This window comes from Copidosoma floridanum, unplaced genomic scaffold, assembly GCF_036245765.1.
Source record: "Copidosoma floridanum isolate Cflo_tuat_1 unplaced genomic scaffold, Cflo_Japanese_pri ptg000006l, whole genome shotgun sequence".
Classification (NCBI taxonomy): Eukaryota; Metazoa; Arthropoda; class Insecta; order Hymenoptera; family Encyrtidae; genus Copidosoma; species Copidosoma floridanum.
The window spans coordinates 27,025,067-27,041,307 of record NW_028321883.1 but is presented as its reverse complement, the minus strand read 5'-3'; the positions used below and the strand labels follow the sequence as shown (position 1 = coordinate 27,041,307).

At 37.9% G+C, this 16,241-nt stretch overlaps 2 protein-coding genes across 7 annotated transcripts; both read right to left on the bottom strand.

The window, feature by feature from the left end:
- Positions 1 to 72: 72 nt before the first annotated feature.
- Positions 73 to 12,830, bottom strand: Pcf11 (Pcf11 cleavage and polyadenylation factor subunit). Of its 3 annotated transcripts, none has more exons than XM_014363448.2 (18): positions 12,179 to 12,830; positions 10,581 to 10,784; positions 8,644 to 8,769; positions 8,355 to 8,531; positions 7,981 to 8,283; positions 7,816 to 7,896; positions 6,761 to 7,706; positions 5,579 to 5,708; positions 4,146 to 5,480; positions 3,798 to 4,040; positions 3,254 to 3,702; positions 2,869 to 3,136; positions 2,573 to 2,799; positions 2,149 to 2,390; positions 2,057 to 2,071; positions 1,634 to 1,922; positions 1,387 to 1,557; positions 73 to 1,029 (listed from the first exon to the last, which is right to left on the bottom strand). In XM_014363448.2, the coding sequence occupies exons 2-18, from the start codon at positions 10,740 to 10,742 to the stop codon at positions 677 to 679; spliced, it is 5,517 nt and encodes a 1,838-aa protein (XP_014218934.2). In that variant the 5' UTR covers positions 10,743 to 10,784; positions 12,179 to 12,830; the 3' UTR covers positions 73 to 676. The 3 variants fall into 3 exon arrangements, with proteins under 3 accessions (XP_014218934.2, XP_089454306.1, XP_014218936.2); XM_089598180.1 differs by having other exon boundaries at positions 5,579 to 5,684; XM_014363450.2 differs by lacking the exon at positions 2,057 to 2,071.
- Positions 12,831 to 13,842: 1,012 nt separating this feature from the next.
- Pfdn1 (prefoldin subunit 1) lies at positions 13,843 to 14,710 on the bottom strand. 4 transcript variants are annotated; one of them, XM_089598532.1, is made up of 2 exons: positions 14,564 to 14,710; positions 13,843 to 14,453 (listed from the first exon to the last, which is right to left on the bottom strand). In XM_089598532.1, exon 2 carries the CDS (start codon positions 14,409 to 14,411, stop codon positions 14,034 to 14,036), a length of 378 nt encoding a protein of 125 aa, XP_089454658.1. In that variant the 5' UTR covers positions 14,412 to 14,453; positions 14,564 to 14,710; the 3' UTR covers positions 13,843 to 14,033. The 4 variants fall into 4 exon arrangements, with proteins under 4 accessions (XP_089454658.1, XP_014218921.1, XP_014218923.1 ...); XM_014363435.2 differs by having other exon boundaries at positions 13,843 to 14,437; XM_014363437.2 differs by having other exon boundaries at positions 13,843 to 14,437; positions 14,624 to 14,700.
- Between the last annotated feature and the right edge of the window lie 1,531 nt (positions 14,711 to 16,241).

The window sequence follows — 16,241 nt, the reverse complement described above, 5'->3', positions numbered from 1 at the left end:
GTCCCAAGAATAGGATAAAGGAAATATTCGTGTTTCGTAATTTTTTTTAGATTTTTTTTATTTAAACTTGAGAAAATTTTTAACGTGTATTTTTACAATTTTTCAAAAATAAGTTGAATAAAAACAGAAAAACTTTTCTTTTTTATTAATAAATTAAAAAAAATATTTTAACGTCATTTATCGCGAATCTCGCAAAGTATGAGAATAGTCGTCACATTGCAGCCAATGCCAGAACCTCTTTTAAATATAAAATTTACATCATACATTAGCGGGCGAAATAAATATAAAGAAACGTTGATCAAGTAAATCGCAGTTCTGTAAAAAGAATAGAACACAAGTTTCGACGCGCCGTTTACTTCCTTTCGTTCCTCTTGGTACAAGAAAAATACATATCTTTATTTTCGTCTAAAATCGACGTGTGAACGATATTTCTTTTTTCTCATGTACGTATGTATATATGTATGTACAAAATGCGTCCAAAATACAAAATTCTATATACAATCATTCAAGACACCAACCCTAGCTCTGATCTCTTATATCGTTTAAGAGAAGCCTCGGTACAAATAAATCATGCATATCTCGTTATCGTGTTGTACAAAAAAAATATTCGTACGTGTTAGGAATGCTACGCGGTATATACAAACAAACGCGCTCGCGAGAGATCTGTTCCCTATATTTACATTATGCTGCAAAGAGCCGATAGCTCATGGCCCTTTTCCACTGTCGGCAGTATCGAGAGTTTTTTGCCCTGGAGCGAGGGCTTGATGGCCGCAGGGAAAAGAGGCTTAGCTGGTGCTGGAGTCGGTGCTGTACTCTTGATCACATCTTTCTCTTTTTTCTTGGCATCTACGGCTTCTTTAGCAACTGTCGTATTGACGGACTTTGCCATGTTTATCCTGATTTTCGATGGAGCTGTTGGTGTTACCATGGTGGCTGAGGATTCTAGCTCAATATTGCCATCCATCGAGCTTTTGACCGACACCTGAGTCGTATCTACTATTGCCGATTTGGGTACACTCACTTCGGATTCTGTAGATAAAATTATTCATTTGGAATGTTAGTAATAGAGTTTATATGGTACTGTGTTGTGTGGTTCTAATGTGATTGTAGTACGCCATTGTCAACTTCAGATCGGGTTAATAATAGCTCCACTTACATTAAGTATTCTAAGTTATGAGATGTTTAAAAATTTAGATCAACCAAGAGAAATATATAACAATATGGTGGGTATTAATATTTTATAAGGAACTGTAAAACAATGAATTATTCTATTGTGAAAAGTAAAAAAATATTTATTTATTGATTATATTTTCTTATAACTAGTAAAACTTAATGCTAAGTAGCAATAATTTTTGCCAAAAGCTATGTAGCACACAAAAACTTTACCTGGCTCGTCGACTGGTTCTTCTTTTATTCGAACGTTTTCAAATATCAATGGTACGTCGTCGGGTATTTTTTCCTCAAGTTTCTTGCATTGCTCTTTCGCTCTTTCGATTTCTTCTCTGATACTCTCTTTGGTTTCTTCTTCCGATGAATCATCAACGAGGTCTTCGATTTCTAAAATGAAAAATTTTACATCTTTATATAGCAAAAATCATATTAAGCAGAACATTTTTTAGTTTTTCTATTTTACCTATCTTTCGAGGAAGTGGTTCAATGATTTCAATAAGTTCTGTGTCGTCCATCTCATCGACTATATGTTCCTCCTCTATTTTTGGCGATTTTACAATCTCGCCTGGCTGTAAAAGAGGCACTTCTTCAATCGGCTCCATCATCTCGATTAATTCTTCTTTTATTATTGGTTTCTCATCAATTGGCTCTTCCTTGATTTCAATTTCCACTTCCAGGTCTTCTTTAGGTGGTGCTACTTCTACCTCGGTTGCAGTTACCTCAAGTACTGAAGTTGATTTTTCAAGAGAGATCTGGAAGTAACAATATGAAATTACAGACATTATTATTACAACTCAAACTAATAATGGGATTTATTCATGGTGAAAAAAAAATCCATTCCCATAATATACTCACGCAACTAACGCATTTACTACAAAAGACTTACCGCAAGAAGTTTTTCCTTTTGGTAGCAAGAAATCGATCCAAGTCGTTAATAACAGCCCAATTTATGAAAATAATAAAAAAAAATGAAATTACCTTATGATCCTGAAGGCAGAGAGGGTGATAATTTTTGCCTTCGTAAGTAACGGCTGGCCGAATGTGCCATTCCTCGATGTCTTCATTAAAGAATTGCTCAAAGATCTCTTGACAAACTTCGCATTTATGTGGACTAGGGCCTTGAGCTGGAATGCTTGGCTGTTCCAAATCTGTGAGAGCATTGTCACCCCCAGCTCCATCCGCATCGCTAGCCTGTTTTTCAGTTTCAAACCAGCTTTGCGCTGAAAATGCACAATAACAAAAAACCAAATTTTACACGAAATCAATAGTTAGAAAATACGAGAGTAAAGGTTAAACGCGTATAAGAGCGCGATGCTATGCATTGACTACTACTCAAATTGGCGTGTGCTTGTACCACGCCATTAAAGTAAAAGTAAGCTAAAAAAACTTTATGTACACTTACTTCTTTCGTCAAGATCCTCTATTTCTTCAAACTGTGTCCAGTCGTGGATATCGTAATACCACGTTCTCGATTGTGGTTTCTTTGCACAGTCGCGCTCTTTACGATTTTGCCTAAAGTGCCAATCTAAATGGTGGCTGTAGTGAGTGGCCATTTCCGGCGCAAAACGCTCCCCGCAAGAGCTGCACTGCATACCGGTGTACAAGGCCGACACCATAGCTGGTTGTTTCCTGAAAAGTAAATCAATAAATACATGACCAACACGGCCCTTGTCCAACGAAATAATTACAGACACTTACATTTTCAATGTTTCTGGTTTGTCAAACGACACGGGAATCATTTCCGGCTCTCTCTTCTCCTCTTCCTCCTGTCTCTTGGACAAGTCGAGACTGGGCACGATACCGGTCTCGACGAGCCTCTGGAACAGTTCGCTTATATTCGTTGGCAAAGAAAAAGCCGGAGCTGGTGCTGATTGCGGGTTCTCCGCCGGTTCCGCCTGATAGGAGAGCCCCGAAGACGGTGCCATGACTGAAGGTACGATCGAGGAGAGCACGTCTAATTGGAGATCTGAAAATAAATGTAGGGATGAGTCCAAATGTAATGGTTTCTCGTTGCAACAGAATCGACTCGTATCCTTTGCACAACGTAGTACACGAGGAGGGAACGTAGAAGGGTGATAACTACCAGAGGACTTGGAGACAGAGCCTGGAGTGTCCGTGCCGTCCTGAGAGGTTGAGTCGAGATCAAGACCGGGTGGGATGTTGGGATTCGCGGGAGGCGTGCTAGCTACAGAGGTTGCCGGCATCGTTAGCGACGAAGCCAGAGTCGTCGTCGTGGTTTTCGTCGACGCCATGGCTAGATGATTACTGGTAGTCTGAGTAGTGACAGCAGATGTTACTGCTGACGATGATTGATTGAAGTTTGGCTGCTCGCCTCTCATGCCTGTGATTTTAACGTGGCCGGCACGTATGCCTCGTGGAAGGACAGAGAAGCGAATAAAGTGCTTTTTTTCTCCGATAATCACAGGCTTTGGCAAGCCACCGAACTCAACGCGGAATGGCTTGCCGTTTAAAAGGACAGTTTGCAGGGCGTCTGCGAATTCCAGGGAGCACGGCACACCCTCAACTTCAAACCTATATGTCAACATGAGAAGGAAATAACAAAAAGATACTTATACTGTTGGAAATTCGTTCAATCGACTGCATTGAAAAAAGAAAAGAGTACATACATTTGGGGCTTGGAATCGAGGAAGACTGGCACCATATTTCTTGCGTTGATGATTAGATTTATTTTACCGATAACGAGATCTGTCCGCCGGATTGTGCCGATTTTTACTTGAGGAATCGGCCCCTCCAAATTGATGCTTACTTTTTTGTTACCGAGATCGACGGTGATCGGACGACCGCCAAAGTAACACTCGTACCACTTATCATCCACATACAACTCTCTGGTGGGTGTGCCAAGCTTTATCCTACGGAGAGACAAATGTGTTCGAAAATCATTTAACAAAGTGACAAAAAAAAAAAAAAAAAAAAAAAAAAAAAAAAAAAAAAAAAAAAAACTTAGAATGACTTACCTATGAATCTCCCCTTCGTACGTAAACTCTTTGTAGTCTTCGTTGAAATTGCACACAATGGAGTCCTTTCCATTGATGAATATCCTCCTAGATCCGCCCTGAAAGCCAATGTCTCTCGGATCGTCCCAGTTCATGAAGACGATGCCAATGTTGCCATAGTACCTGATTTCTCGCGGTATATTGTCGATGTTGATGGACTTCATGGTATCCTTGGCTATTTCGTCAAGCAGCGCCGGATCAGCGGAAGGTAGTTCTCCGCTGCTCACCTGTCCCCCGGACAGATTGAGGGTGCTGCTGTTCATATCCGTTTCTGGTCTGCTGATATTATTAACCAAGCTAGGAGCGGACGCGACGGCACTGTTCGTTGGCGACAGGCGTTTCTGCATGTCGGGCCTCATTGGCCCGTTGCCCATTATCATATTGGGCGGCATCTGGCTCATCGGCCCTCCGGGCATCGAGCCCATGGCCATCGTGGGATTTATCGGGCCGTTCGGCATCATCATCGGGCCATTCGTGCCCAACGGAGGAGGTGGTCCCATGCGTGGGTTGAATGGCGGGGGGTACGGAAACTCTGTTCGTACAGGAGGGGGACCAAACATTCTTGGGTGGTTCTGCCAGGGGGCACCCATAGGAGGGCCACCAGCGGGGGGAAAGGGCGGAGGTGGTGCACTTGTGAATATAGGCGTTCCGTGAGAAGGCGGTAGTCCCCAGGTTGGGTGCCAAGGGCCCTGCCACCTAGGAACGCTCTGGGGGCCGGCAGCCCGTGGATGCGGTATCACTGGAGGAAGATCTTTGCGAATGTTCTCCTCGTTACCGACGATATGTCCAGGAACTGCAGCGGCGCCAGGGATAATAGGGCCCTCGCCCTTTTCCCACATCAGCATGCCCATCTCCTGCTCCTTGCGCTGGGCCGCCCTGAGCTTCTGATCTTCGCTCATGTGCAGCACGTTTTGAATTAGCTTGTTGTATTGAGTCTTGGTGATCTCGCCCTGGTTGAGCTGTTCGGCAGCCTGTTTTATGATGATCTCGATATTGCGCTCGTTCTGCTTGTCAAACTCGCGAGCCATCATGTTGGGTCCCCGGAAGCGGCGCTCTTTCCCGTCCTCGGGCGAGGCACCGATTTTGTTGTAGAAGCGCGGCCGACCTAGTTTGTCGCGATTTCGATCTTGCAGAGGTCTCGGCGCGTCATTTTCCGTCTTTATCGGCGATTTCAGCTTGGCCCAGCTATTATCCTTGTCTTTGTCTTCGACTATGGCTGGGGGCGGTGTAGTTGACGGCCTGCCGGCATTCGGATTTGTCAAAGTGCGCAAATCAACGTCCTCGCTACCAAAGAGCCTAAAAAAAAATTATAATATTTAAAAAGGTGTAAAACGAGCTATTGGTTGTCAAATTAAAAAAATTAATAATAAAAGGGTAAAAATAGATTGACTTACGTATCGAATCTACTAGTCTTGGTCTTTTTGGTGCTTGAAGCATCAGTGGTGTCAGTGTTTTGCCTCTTGCCACCTGGCACCGCAAGCACGCGCAGATCTAAATCTTCTGTAAAAAGTTGGTGAGACATTTCTATTAAACATAATTAATAGCTGCTCTAGAGAGAAATCTTGAAAAAAAAAGAATGTTTTCGACAGCATGTCAGAGTAATTAGGTGCGAGACAGAGTAATTTTTTTCATTTACTTACGACAAACATCGTGGTCAATTGAAGATTTCTATTTGTGAAAAGCACTACGATATGATGAATAACATTTCATGATGAATGACATTAAAAATATATCCACAGTATGATTTTTTCAAGAAATTAATTATTTGTTTTCTAGATCATTTTTAATTTTCGTGGTAATCTGTAATACGAAAATTAAAACTTTTTCTACAGTTAACAATTATTTTCTTGAATACCGTTATCACGTGATTATTTAATTTTCTAAAATTTTAGACCAACGTTACGCTTCAACTCAAATGAGTTGTGTAAATAAGCAATCTTTTAAAAAATCAGTAAAATGTTGAACAAGATAAGCATCAAGACTTTGATCTAAGATTTTTAAATACATATATTAAATTATTGCATCATAATTATTCTTAAAAAATATCATTTTAGGTAGGATTACTTGCTATTAAAATAAATAACTGTAGATTACTTATAAATAAATGTAAGAAATTTAAAACTTTTTTAATTGTAATACTTTTGAATACAGTCACAAGAAGTGTATAATATGTATGAACAACTTCAGCCTTAAAGCGATCCGTTACGAAAATTACATGTAAAAATAATTTCCACAATTTTCATAAAAATAGAAACAAGCACTTGAACAATTTCGAATTCTTCAAATCAATTGATTATTAAAGAAAGAAAAACAACAGAAATATGTACAAGATACTTTTGTGCTTCAGTGGTGTACGTAGGAACTATGGGTAAAATAACGTGCATACAAAAACACTTTGTATCAGCGAAAAACGTACAAGTCCATCTTCTTTGAAGATTCGAGGCACCACGAAGCCACGGCACACATCGCGAGTGTGGCTGTAATAATCGCGCGGTAATATCGTAGTGCTAATAATACAGAAAAAAACCACTCGTGTCCACCCGCAACCACTTGCTTCAATAAAACAATCAACTCACTCTCAAGTGCGGCAGCGCTCGCGGCCGCGACCACTACGTTGACGCTACCTAGTGGTGCTCTGAGATCCTCATCTTTGCTGGTGTCTGGCAAACTGACGTCCTTGCCTGCGTCCTCAGCGCCACTTTCGGGGCTCCTGCTACCCTCCTTGTTTCGCCTGATATAATTTCTATGTCGCGTGCTCGACCGCAGGTCTTTGAAGCTCGTGATCGGAGCCGCCGGGTCATAGGGTGGCGAGTCCGGTGGAGAACCCGACTGCTCCTCGTCGTCTAGCGTTGTTGGTAAGGACGACTTGTTACTACCAGGCGCGTCTAGTACAGACGAATGCTTGGGGATACGATAGGACGATGAGCTACTGTTACTGTTGCTCGATGCGGTGCTAGGTAATAAAGGACTAGGACCGCGGGCTTTGCGAGATTTCGAAGACTTTTTCGAGCGTTTCTCGGGTGGTGAAGGCGAATTATCGTCCGATTTATTACTTTGTGTAGGCGACGGGGACGGGGAGGGTGTTTTCGAGCGGGTCTTGCAGCCTATTTTTCTCGTGGATCTACCGCGAGACGAGGAACTTTTTGCGCTCGAGTTTTTTGACGAGTCTTTGACAACATTGTTGTTAAGAAGCGAGGAGTTCGAGCCAGCAGAATCTTTCTTTTGGCTTCCATCCACCCTTTGATTTTCGACAGTTTTATTGTTGATAGTCGCCATAACAACGGACTCGTTGTTTAGCGATAAACTTGCATTGTTTTGTAGCTGAAGCTTGTTTAGGTGTTGCATGATTTTTTGCTTTGCAAGTTCTTCAATGCTTTCTTTGGACACAGTAGCAGGTAATTTGAGTCGCGGATCACGACCTGCTATTTGCTTCGCAGCAGCTACAGCTATACTGTTGGCAGGGGCTATCGTCACGCCACTTTTGTTTTCTGTCGGTTTAAAGAGACTAATCGCACCAGGGTGCTGTAAAAGAACATTTTTTTCCTCATGTACTTTTTGAAAAAGTTTCCCAAAAATTTGTATTTTTCATTTATCTTCAAATATGAAAAATCGTCATGTTTAAAATACACACCTTGTCTAATGTATTTGAAATATTATTAGATGGAGTTGACGCTTCAACCGTTAGTTCCAAGTCATCCTCAGGTGGCACGGCCTGCAAGGGATCAACCGACCATTAAGTACTGAAATTCAAGACAAGTATGGAAGAGGAAAAAAAAAAAAGAAACACGAAACTCACTAGATCTGGCTTCAGCAGAGTAGTTTGTTTGTCGAGTTGTCGGCGCTGCTGCTCGAGGTTTGCCTTTGCCTGCATGAGTTCCAAATCTAATTTTTGCTTTTGCAACTCGAGCAGCAGTTTTTGCTTTTTAATCAATTCTTGTTGCATCTCAGCCTCGGTAGCCGTCGCTGGTTTGGTTAAAGTTGGCAGCTTAACCACAGGTGCGGGAATCACAACCGTCGGCGTGACCGTTGCTGTAGGCTGAACTGGAGATACTTTAGACACCGGTGGCGTTGGTTGGGCTGGTGCTGATGCCTCACGATGCTAGAAACACAAACACATATTTAATTTCAAGAGTAATAAGAAATTAGTGATGTTGGATCTAAATAGCTTACCTTGGAAGAAGACTTTGAACTTGATAATTTTGTACCAGCGGGTAGCTTGGACGTTATAGGCCAAGCTGGATCAATTTTTTGCACTCGAACATCCAGGGCGTATAACTTTTTTGCCGGAAACACTTCATTCCACGTCGTTCTCACCTTCCACATGCCCATCCTTGTATTCTCGTTCCCCTGCAATTACAAAAAATAAAAATAAAAGTTTAAACTATTTGTATTTATGGTGAAAAAGAATAAGTTAGACGATAAACGGATAATAAAATAAGGAAAATCAAACAAAAATCACCTTTTCGAAGACATGGCAGAACATATTGACGATATTTTTTGCAAACAATCTCAGGTACGCTTTGTTGACATTTTTGATAATCGAGTCGATGAGGTAGAGCACGGGTAGCTTAATCTCGCTTGATACCTGAGTATAAACATACAATACTTGCGTTTTATCCTCTCTGCTTTATAGCTAATATTTTTTTGCTCTCGCTATATTTTTTGTTTTTTGTTTTTACACAACAGTAGATAATCTTCTCGTAAAAAATTGATGGATTTGAAAGTTTATTTCATTATAAAAAGACATGGATGTCGTTGCATACCGATCGTATGTGTATTTTCTCGGCATCTACGAGACGGGGCAAAATTAAAATTGAAATGGTAGGACGATCGAATGTTTCTCGACTGTTAAAAAAAATTTAATTCAAATTGGATTACAACAGGAGCGAGATATTCAAATTGAGAGTTATTTCCATGGTACTATGATATTTGTGTAACTTATTTTTAGATAACAGGAAACTCCAACCATCCCGAAATATTTTTTGGGGTAACGAAAAATCTGTAGGTGAGAAGAGATTGATTTTTGGGAGAGAAATCCCGACACGGTAATTTATATACATCATGAAACAGGAGTCATAATAGAGCGAGATTTGGTCTCGTATATGCTTAACAAGTACACTTGTTGCAATAAGACATTACAGCTGAAAAACCTATTATACATTTATCCACCTTAAAAGATAAGTAGCCAGTCGACATGATTACTTAAACGGTCTGATGCTTACATTAAAAGAAATTTGTTTCAAGTCAGATTATTAAAACAAAAATTAAAGAGCTGAAGTCTTCATCTCAACTGACATTTTATTATAAATCTGCATATATATGTATGCATACATATATATTACGTAATTTAATATGTGTATATTTTGTAATATTATACGGTACATTATATCGTAGCAGCCATACAATCAAGTGTCAATTCTACTTTGATTACTCTTAAGACAATGCCAAGTACCTCCTTAATTTAGTGAGATTAAAGCATATTTGTCTTAAACTTAAGGGTAACCAGGGTAGAATTTAGTATTTGACGACATCGCTGCTATATTTTTTACATCAATATTATAATTAACAATAACTGTCTTATAAGAAAATGTTGAAAAATTAAATCAGTTTTTATGTTTGAATACAATAAAATAAGCCAGTCAGTTTTAAGAGCAGCGCTAGTTTTACCAGTGAGAAGTAAAAAAATTTTTCATCACGGTTGTATAAAGAAATATATTCTTCAAGTTCTTTTTCAGAAAGCTGATATTTTTTAATATCGACTACTAATTTACAAAAGTAATTTATGATAGCATTAGATTTCATAGTATTACTAATGAGAAATTTAAGCGACTGATTATTTTCCTTTTATCAAACGTTGTTAAATTTTAACTACGTATAAAATTCATTACGAATTTTGAAGTAAAATAATGGACTATTTTAAAAAAAAGTAAAAAGTATAAGCAATCCACGGTAATCATTTTTTTTCTTTAGTAGTATTTTCCATCTTAAAATAAGAGCCAAATCAGTTTTAACAGCAATTCTGTCAAATAATTGCACTTTCAGTAAAATTTTAAAGCACTTGGATGGATATTAATTTTTGCCACTAATTTTGCATGTTTAACGGAATGTACATTGTGATAACTAAATAAATATTATAAAAAACTAGCTACTTAGCAACCTTTAATGACTATATAAATTTATTTGACAGATAAAAAAAAATCATAGAATGCGTATATTTCTAGAATATATAATATACACGACTTAAATATAAATGCCACAAGTGAGAATACCAACATTTAATATCAAAAAATACTTAAAGAGTACAAATGTAAAATCAGTGAACTAAAATTAACGTCCGAGTGTCATAAATGTAATTCATGTGATGTTGAGGATGTTAAGAATAAGAGATATATGAACCTTAAATAAATGAGCTTCGACTGCTTCAACTATAGCAGGGGCATGTTCAATATAATCCTCTGCTAAAATTGTTAACATGCTTATCAAGGGTTTACTGTTGTTTGTAAGCTCCGTCAGGGAAGAGATATACTCCTCCACTATTTCTTTTGCATCACCAGACATCTTTGGGCAGTTATGCTTCCTTTTTACAAATTAATATTAAGTCTGAAACAAAAAAAAAGAAGTATTTTGAGTAACCCAACGTCTTATTACGTATTGTTTTACGTTAAAAATAGTGCTTTGAAAAGATTTAACCATATGGTAAAACTGAAGCATGCTAATTTCGCGTTAATCAATACAAAAAAATTTTGTGTAGAAGTTACTTCCGTGTTTATAATTTTATTTTTGTTACGTCTTATTAAACATGAGAGCCGAGTACTACCTAAATACATAAAAATAAATACAGTTGTATGTAAATGAACCTTGCTTGTTGGATGAATATTTTAAATACATCAGGAATACTTTAAAATTAAATCTATTGTTTCATGAAAATCGTGTATCCTTTTTTATCAAGATTTTTATGTGCAATATTTTATTTAAACTTGAATAAGCACCATTTTTTCAAGTGTTAGGTACTTATCATAAATGACAATCCTCAATAAGACAAATTTCTCAAACAAACAAAGACAATTCTGTCATTGCAACATAAAAAAATAGTTTAAGCATATATATATGTATGAGAACACTAAATAGAGATTATTGAAAAAATACATTAAAAATACATTTGGAGTAATATCTTCAACTAAATGAAAAAGTTGATTCCACATCGTGTAATGATTGAATTTTAATGTCTCAAATTCTTATCGAAAAATGCAGCCGTTACTGAATACTTAGGACTTGAAATAATTGAGAAAAGAGGGTGGACAAAAGTTAAAGAAAGCACGAAAAGAATCACTTTATGATTTGAAGTGATTGGCAAATGTGCTTTAAAATCAAAACTAACGTTGATAAATTCTGCAGGAATAAATACGTACACCTGATGCAAGCAATTAATCTGTGCAAATGTATGCGAAAAAAACCACGTGACTTATATATTGGAATAACCCAACGCACCTTGCCTCAATTATAGTTTTTCTGCCATTAGGCAGGTACTTAATGGGTTTCTACCTGTACTTATTTCTAAAAACAAACGTGTGAGACGGATACAAGTACCAATAAACATGCTTAATTCGTTGCTTGAGAATGAAATTGGAGTCCATTGCATCATAGCAAGTGATGAAAAATCCAACGAAACAGTGGGACGGGCCTACACAATACCTACTTTTTACTACGTTGTTGCCGCATCTACTAAGTGAAAAATAATACCTGGAAAGCGCGACGATTTTCTATCGATAAGAAGGTACAAGGTGTACACATACCTATGTTATCACGTCGAAGGCGACAATGGTAAGAAAATAGAGGAGAAAAGACAAGAGGGGCTTACGTAAATGCACACGAGTTGATGCAAAAAATACCCACGAATTCCATGCATCGGTATTTGGCTTCAAATAGCCTGGTAGATTAATTTTGTCTAAGTGTACGAGCAAAGATAAGAGCAGCTGTCGTCGCATGAAACTGACCTTAAACTCCGGACACGCTTTATCACAGCATTTTTGACGACGTCAACGAGCAGCTCTACTGATACTGACGAACGATAATTATCCTCGTCATTATCACCATCATCATTGGGCGTTCCCCAAAAGAATCCCACGTTTTGGGTGCGAGTTCTCGAAGAGGATGTCTGCTCTGCCCGGGTTCAGCCTCACCGTGAGAGCCCCACGGGTACCACACACATGCACACACGCGACACAGATCACAGATCCCGATATTCCCGATATCCCGATAGTATATGCGAGGGCACGCACACGATGATAATACTTAAAGCTTTGCGTTGTTATGATTTATATGAAATATATAATATGGCAACAACTAGGTCGTCGTCGGACACGCGCGAGAGGTGCCAATAAAAATATTGCACCACGTCCGCCCAGAAGAACCTCTTCCTTCGGGGGAGGGGGACCGCGATCGAAGCACACACGTCGTCCTGGGTTAATCCCTCCTCGAGAGGGACTTTGCTCTTGTTATCTACGCGCAAAAACAGAATGATGCACTATTGGGGACACTTTTTCGGGGTTAAAAATAATAACTCTCGCTCCGAATCGCACAAAAACGATCGAGTTTAAAATGGCGCTCCACTGCTTGCTTGTTGGGCTCTGAACTCCAAATGCGCGTACATAGGTATACACGTAGGCAATGCAGAGACCGTGCAAGAGGAGTATGACGACGTCGATGACGTGGATGGAGGGTCGAGTGCAGTGTGGCGCAGATAGGTACGGGAGCTTCTTCTGATTGGCTCTGCCATATTCAGAACTAACACGCACACGATCCTAACCAGCCAATAGTTGGCTCGGAATTTCATGAGAGCATCACAGTACAGACTACAGAGTACCAGGAGTACAGCTAGCAGAGTGACACATGTCAAATGTCAACATGTGTAAGTAGTGTACATAGATATACAGTTTCTGAAGAGAGTCCTAATAATGGCGGCCCATCTGCTACACTTTTCCGGCTCTCTTGACATCTATTTCCGACACCGCCATTTGAAGGGCCATATATAAATATATTTTTTTTTTTTTATTTAAGGTTTTGACTATGAACACTGAATTCATTCAGAAATAATAACACAGAGTCAATATTTATGTATAAAATACAGTATACGTGTGTATTATATAAATATAAGCTGTCGTGTAAGTGCATAGGAATTCAAAGTGTACGAAACTACGGGTTCTTGAGAAATGGCGACTTCCGCCCACGATCCCCTTGAATTATTTGAAACTCTTTCTTTCAACATCTCTTGATAAGTACTTGATACTTGTATTTATTTTATGTTTATTAATTTATAAACTATTATTATTTGTGCGTACTATACGCATACTTGTAAAGACGTGTTGCATTTGCTCAGGAGGAAGCAGGGGATATATACTGCTGCTGCTAAAAATTATAATAGTATAATGAATGATGAAGAATTGTAAAATGATGATTTTTTAAAATACTTTTAAAAATACGTATTGTAACATGGCTTGTATGAGTCATACTGATAAATCCATTTTTTTAAACGCATATGGGGGTGTGAAGTTGTGTCTGACATATAATTGTTTCATTTGTGAAGTTGTGAGCTCTTCATAAATCTATTTTTAAATAAACAACACTACTTGATCAAATTAAAAATTGTATGACCATTAAAAATGAAAGTTTATTGGCATAAATTTCCATACATAAAGCATAAAAGAATTTTCAACATTTTGAATTAAATTGCTTATAATTTAAAACAAGTTCTTAACAAGGGCATTCAATAAAACTTTGTAAGCTTTGACATTAAAAATGTAGATGTTCGGTGAATAAGACATAAATGCAAGTCCAATAACACCACTGGTCTTAGCTAGCCTCTTCATTCTGTTTTTTCTGCACCATTTCTCGAATGTTGTTCTCACTTTCCTTTAAATTTTTCTGTAAATATTCCTTGTTTGTCTCAAGACTTTTAATCTTTGAATCAGCTGTCTTGGTACGTTTGTTCATTTCAGTTTTAATAGTGCCTATGTCTTGGAGCAGAAACATGCGTCCCACTGATTCATAAATCTTGGTTTTATCAGGTAATGATCTCAGTTCAATCTGAGTTAATTCGGCACGCTGTTTCGATCTCTTGAGACTTTCAATTTGGATATCTGCTAACTTGAGTTTTTGTCGTGTGTCGATGACTTTTTCGTGTAACTCTGCAAATGCTTTTTTTAGTTCTTCATCGGGTACACGAGCCATTCTGCTATGATGATTTGTCCAGCCAACTGAAAATAATGAACTCTGAAAAATTAGTGAATCAGATGAGCAGCTTAAGCTTCCAACAACAATCAAATAAATAAACTAATAAATTACTGTAGAAAAAGTTACTGGCTTAAAAAACTTAAATTCACCTTGTTAAATACTTAATAGTATTTGCCTGATGTTGTTATAACTATTAATAGTGTATTCACCTCAATTCAATGATTAAATTCTTATGTTTTACTCATAAAAGTATGTATAAAAGACTATTTTTGGCAGTGAAACACAAACGAGGAGAGAAAGTGAGATAGGTTACATTTGCAGGTTTGTCAACTTGACAAACACAAAGATCGTGTGGACAGCGATTGGCACCACTGTATTTTTTAAATGTTGTCCCGAATATCTTCGATTTTCAAAAAAGTATAGAGTCGTGGGCCGTGGGTATGATTTCTGTCAAAATTATATTTTTTTTTTTTTGTGTGAAAACAAACCCTGAAAAACCAAGGTGCAAACATAACGTTCTAAAATCATAATTCACTCGAGGCTGAAAAATATAATGAAAAATAAGTAGAGGCATACCTACTTTTATTGAGCGCGTTCGAAAATCACCATTCGTCACTTGAATCGTTTATTCAAAAATCGCAAAGAAATTTTTATTGGTTGGTAGATTGGGTGCCCTATTGTTTTCACACAACCTACCGAAATTTCTACATTTTTAAAACAAACGATCCAGGTAACGAATAATAGTTTTCGATTGCACCCTGGTGTAAATGTACTGCATCAATAATTGAGCAGAAACAAGGGATCATCGAATATAAAATATGAGTTTAATTCGGCCGGTCTAGATTCCAGCTTATTGTTGACTGATGAAAGTTTTTTTTTTTTTTTTTTTTTTTTTTTCACTTCGGACGATTTTGTATGTAAAAAACTTTTTTTTGTTCTGAATCGACAAAATAATGAAAGTATTAGATTCTTATTATCCTCCCCCCGTTCGTCAATTCAACTTTTCGGTGAGCGATTTTCGTCTAAGATAGTAAACTTTTAACTCGATAAACTAGTTGTAAAATCGGAATATGTGCAAAAACGTAAGTTTAGTACTGCGATCTTGGTTATTTATTTATTTTTGCTAAAAACCGGACGATAAAAAAAACGTTGATACAAATACATTTTTCATATCTGACATTATCAGATCAACTGAAATCTTGATTTTTTTTCGCCAAAATAAGAATAAAAAAATAGTATCCATTTGTTTAGGATCATCGCATTTTCACACATACACACATGTAGCCCAATCATATATACTCGTGTGATAAATAATGACCTGCAGATATATTATATACTTACATCAAAAAGAAAAAATAAGAAAATCAATCGGAGTCTAGTGAAATTAATGTTTTTAACAAACTGCAACGTAAAATTGAGGGCAAGATATATATTTTTTCATAAAACCACAATTTTCCGGAATATTTCAAAAAGAAAATCTTGATGCTGTTGGTATAAATATACACACATATTCTGTATATCAACCATGTATATTTTACATGAAATTGTTTGGCATATTATATTTTGGATCTAATCCCCGCATCGACAGATCGCGCTTCGTTTTACGTACATACAATACATTATGTATATATTACACATATACAACGAGGGAGGGAGAGAATAAAAGGGGATGGGATCATACACGGGAGGGAGGGATGGAGAAAATATACATGCATCAGCTGGGGTGTGTATCATCAATGAGCGTTGTTGGTACGTTGGTATAGTGGAATGGGTGAGTGTGTGGCGCACGAACGAGGGGTGAAAGCTTTCACCAAGGGGGTGCGCGGC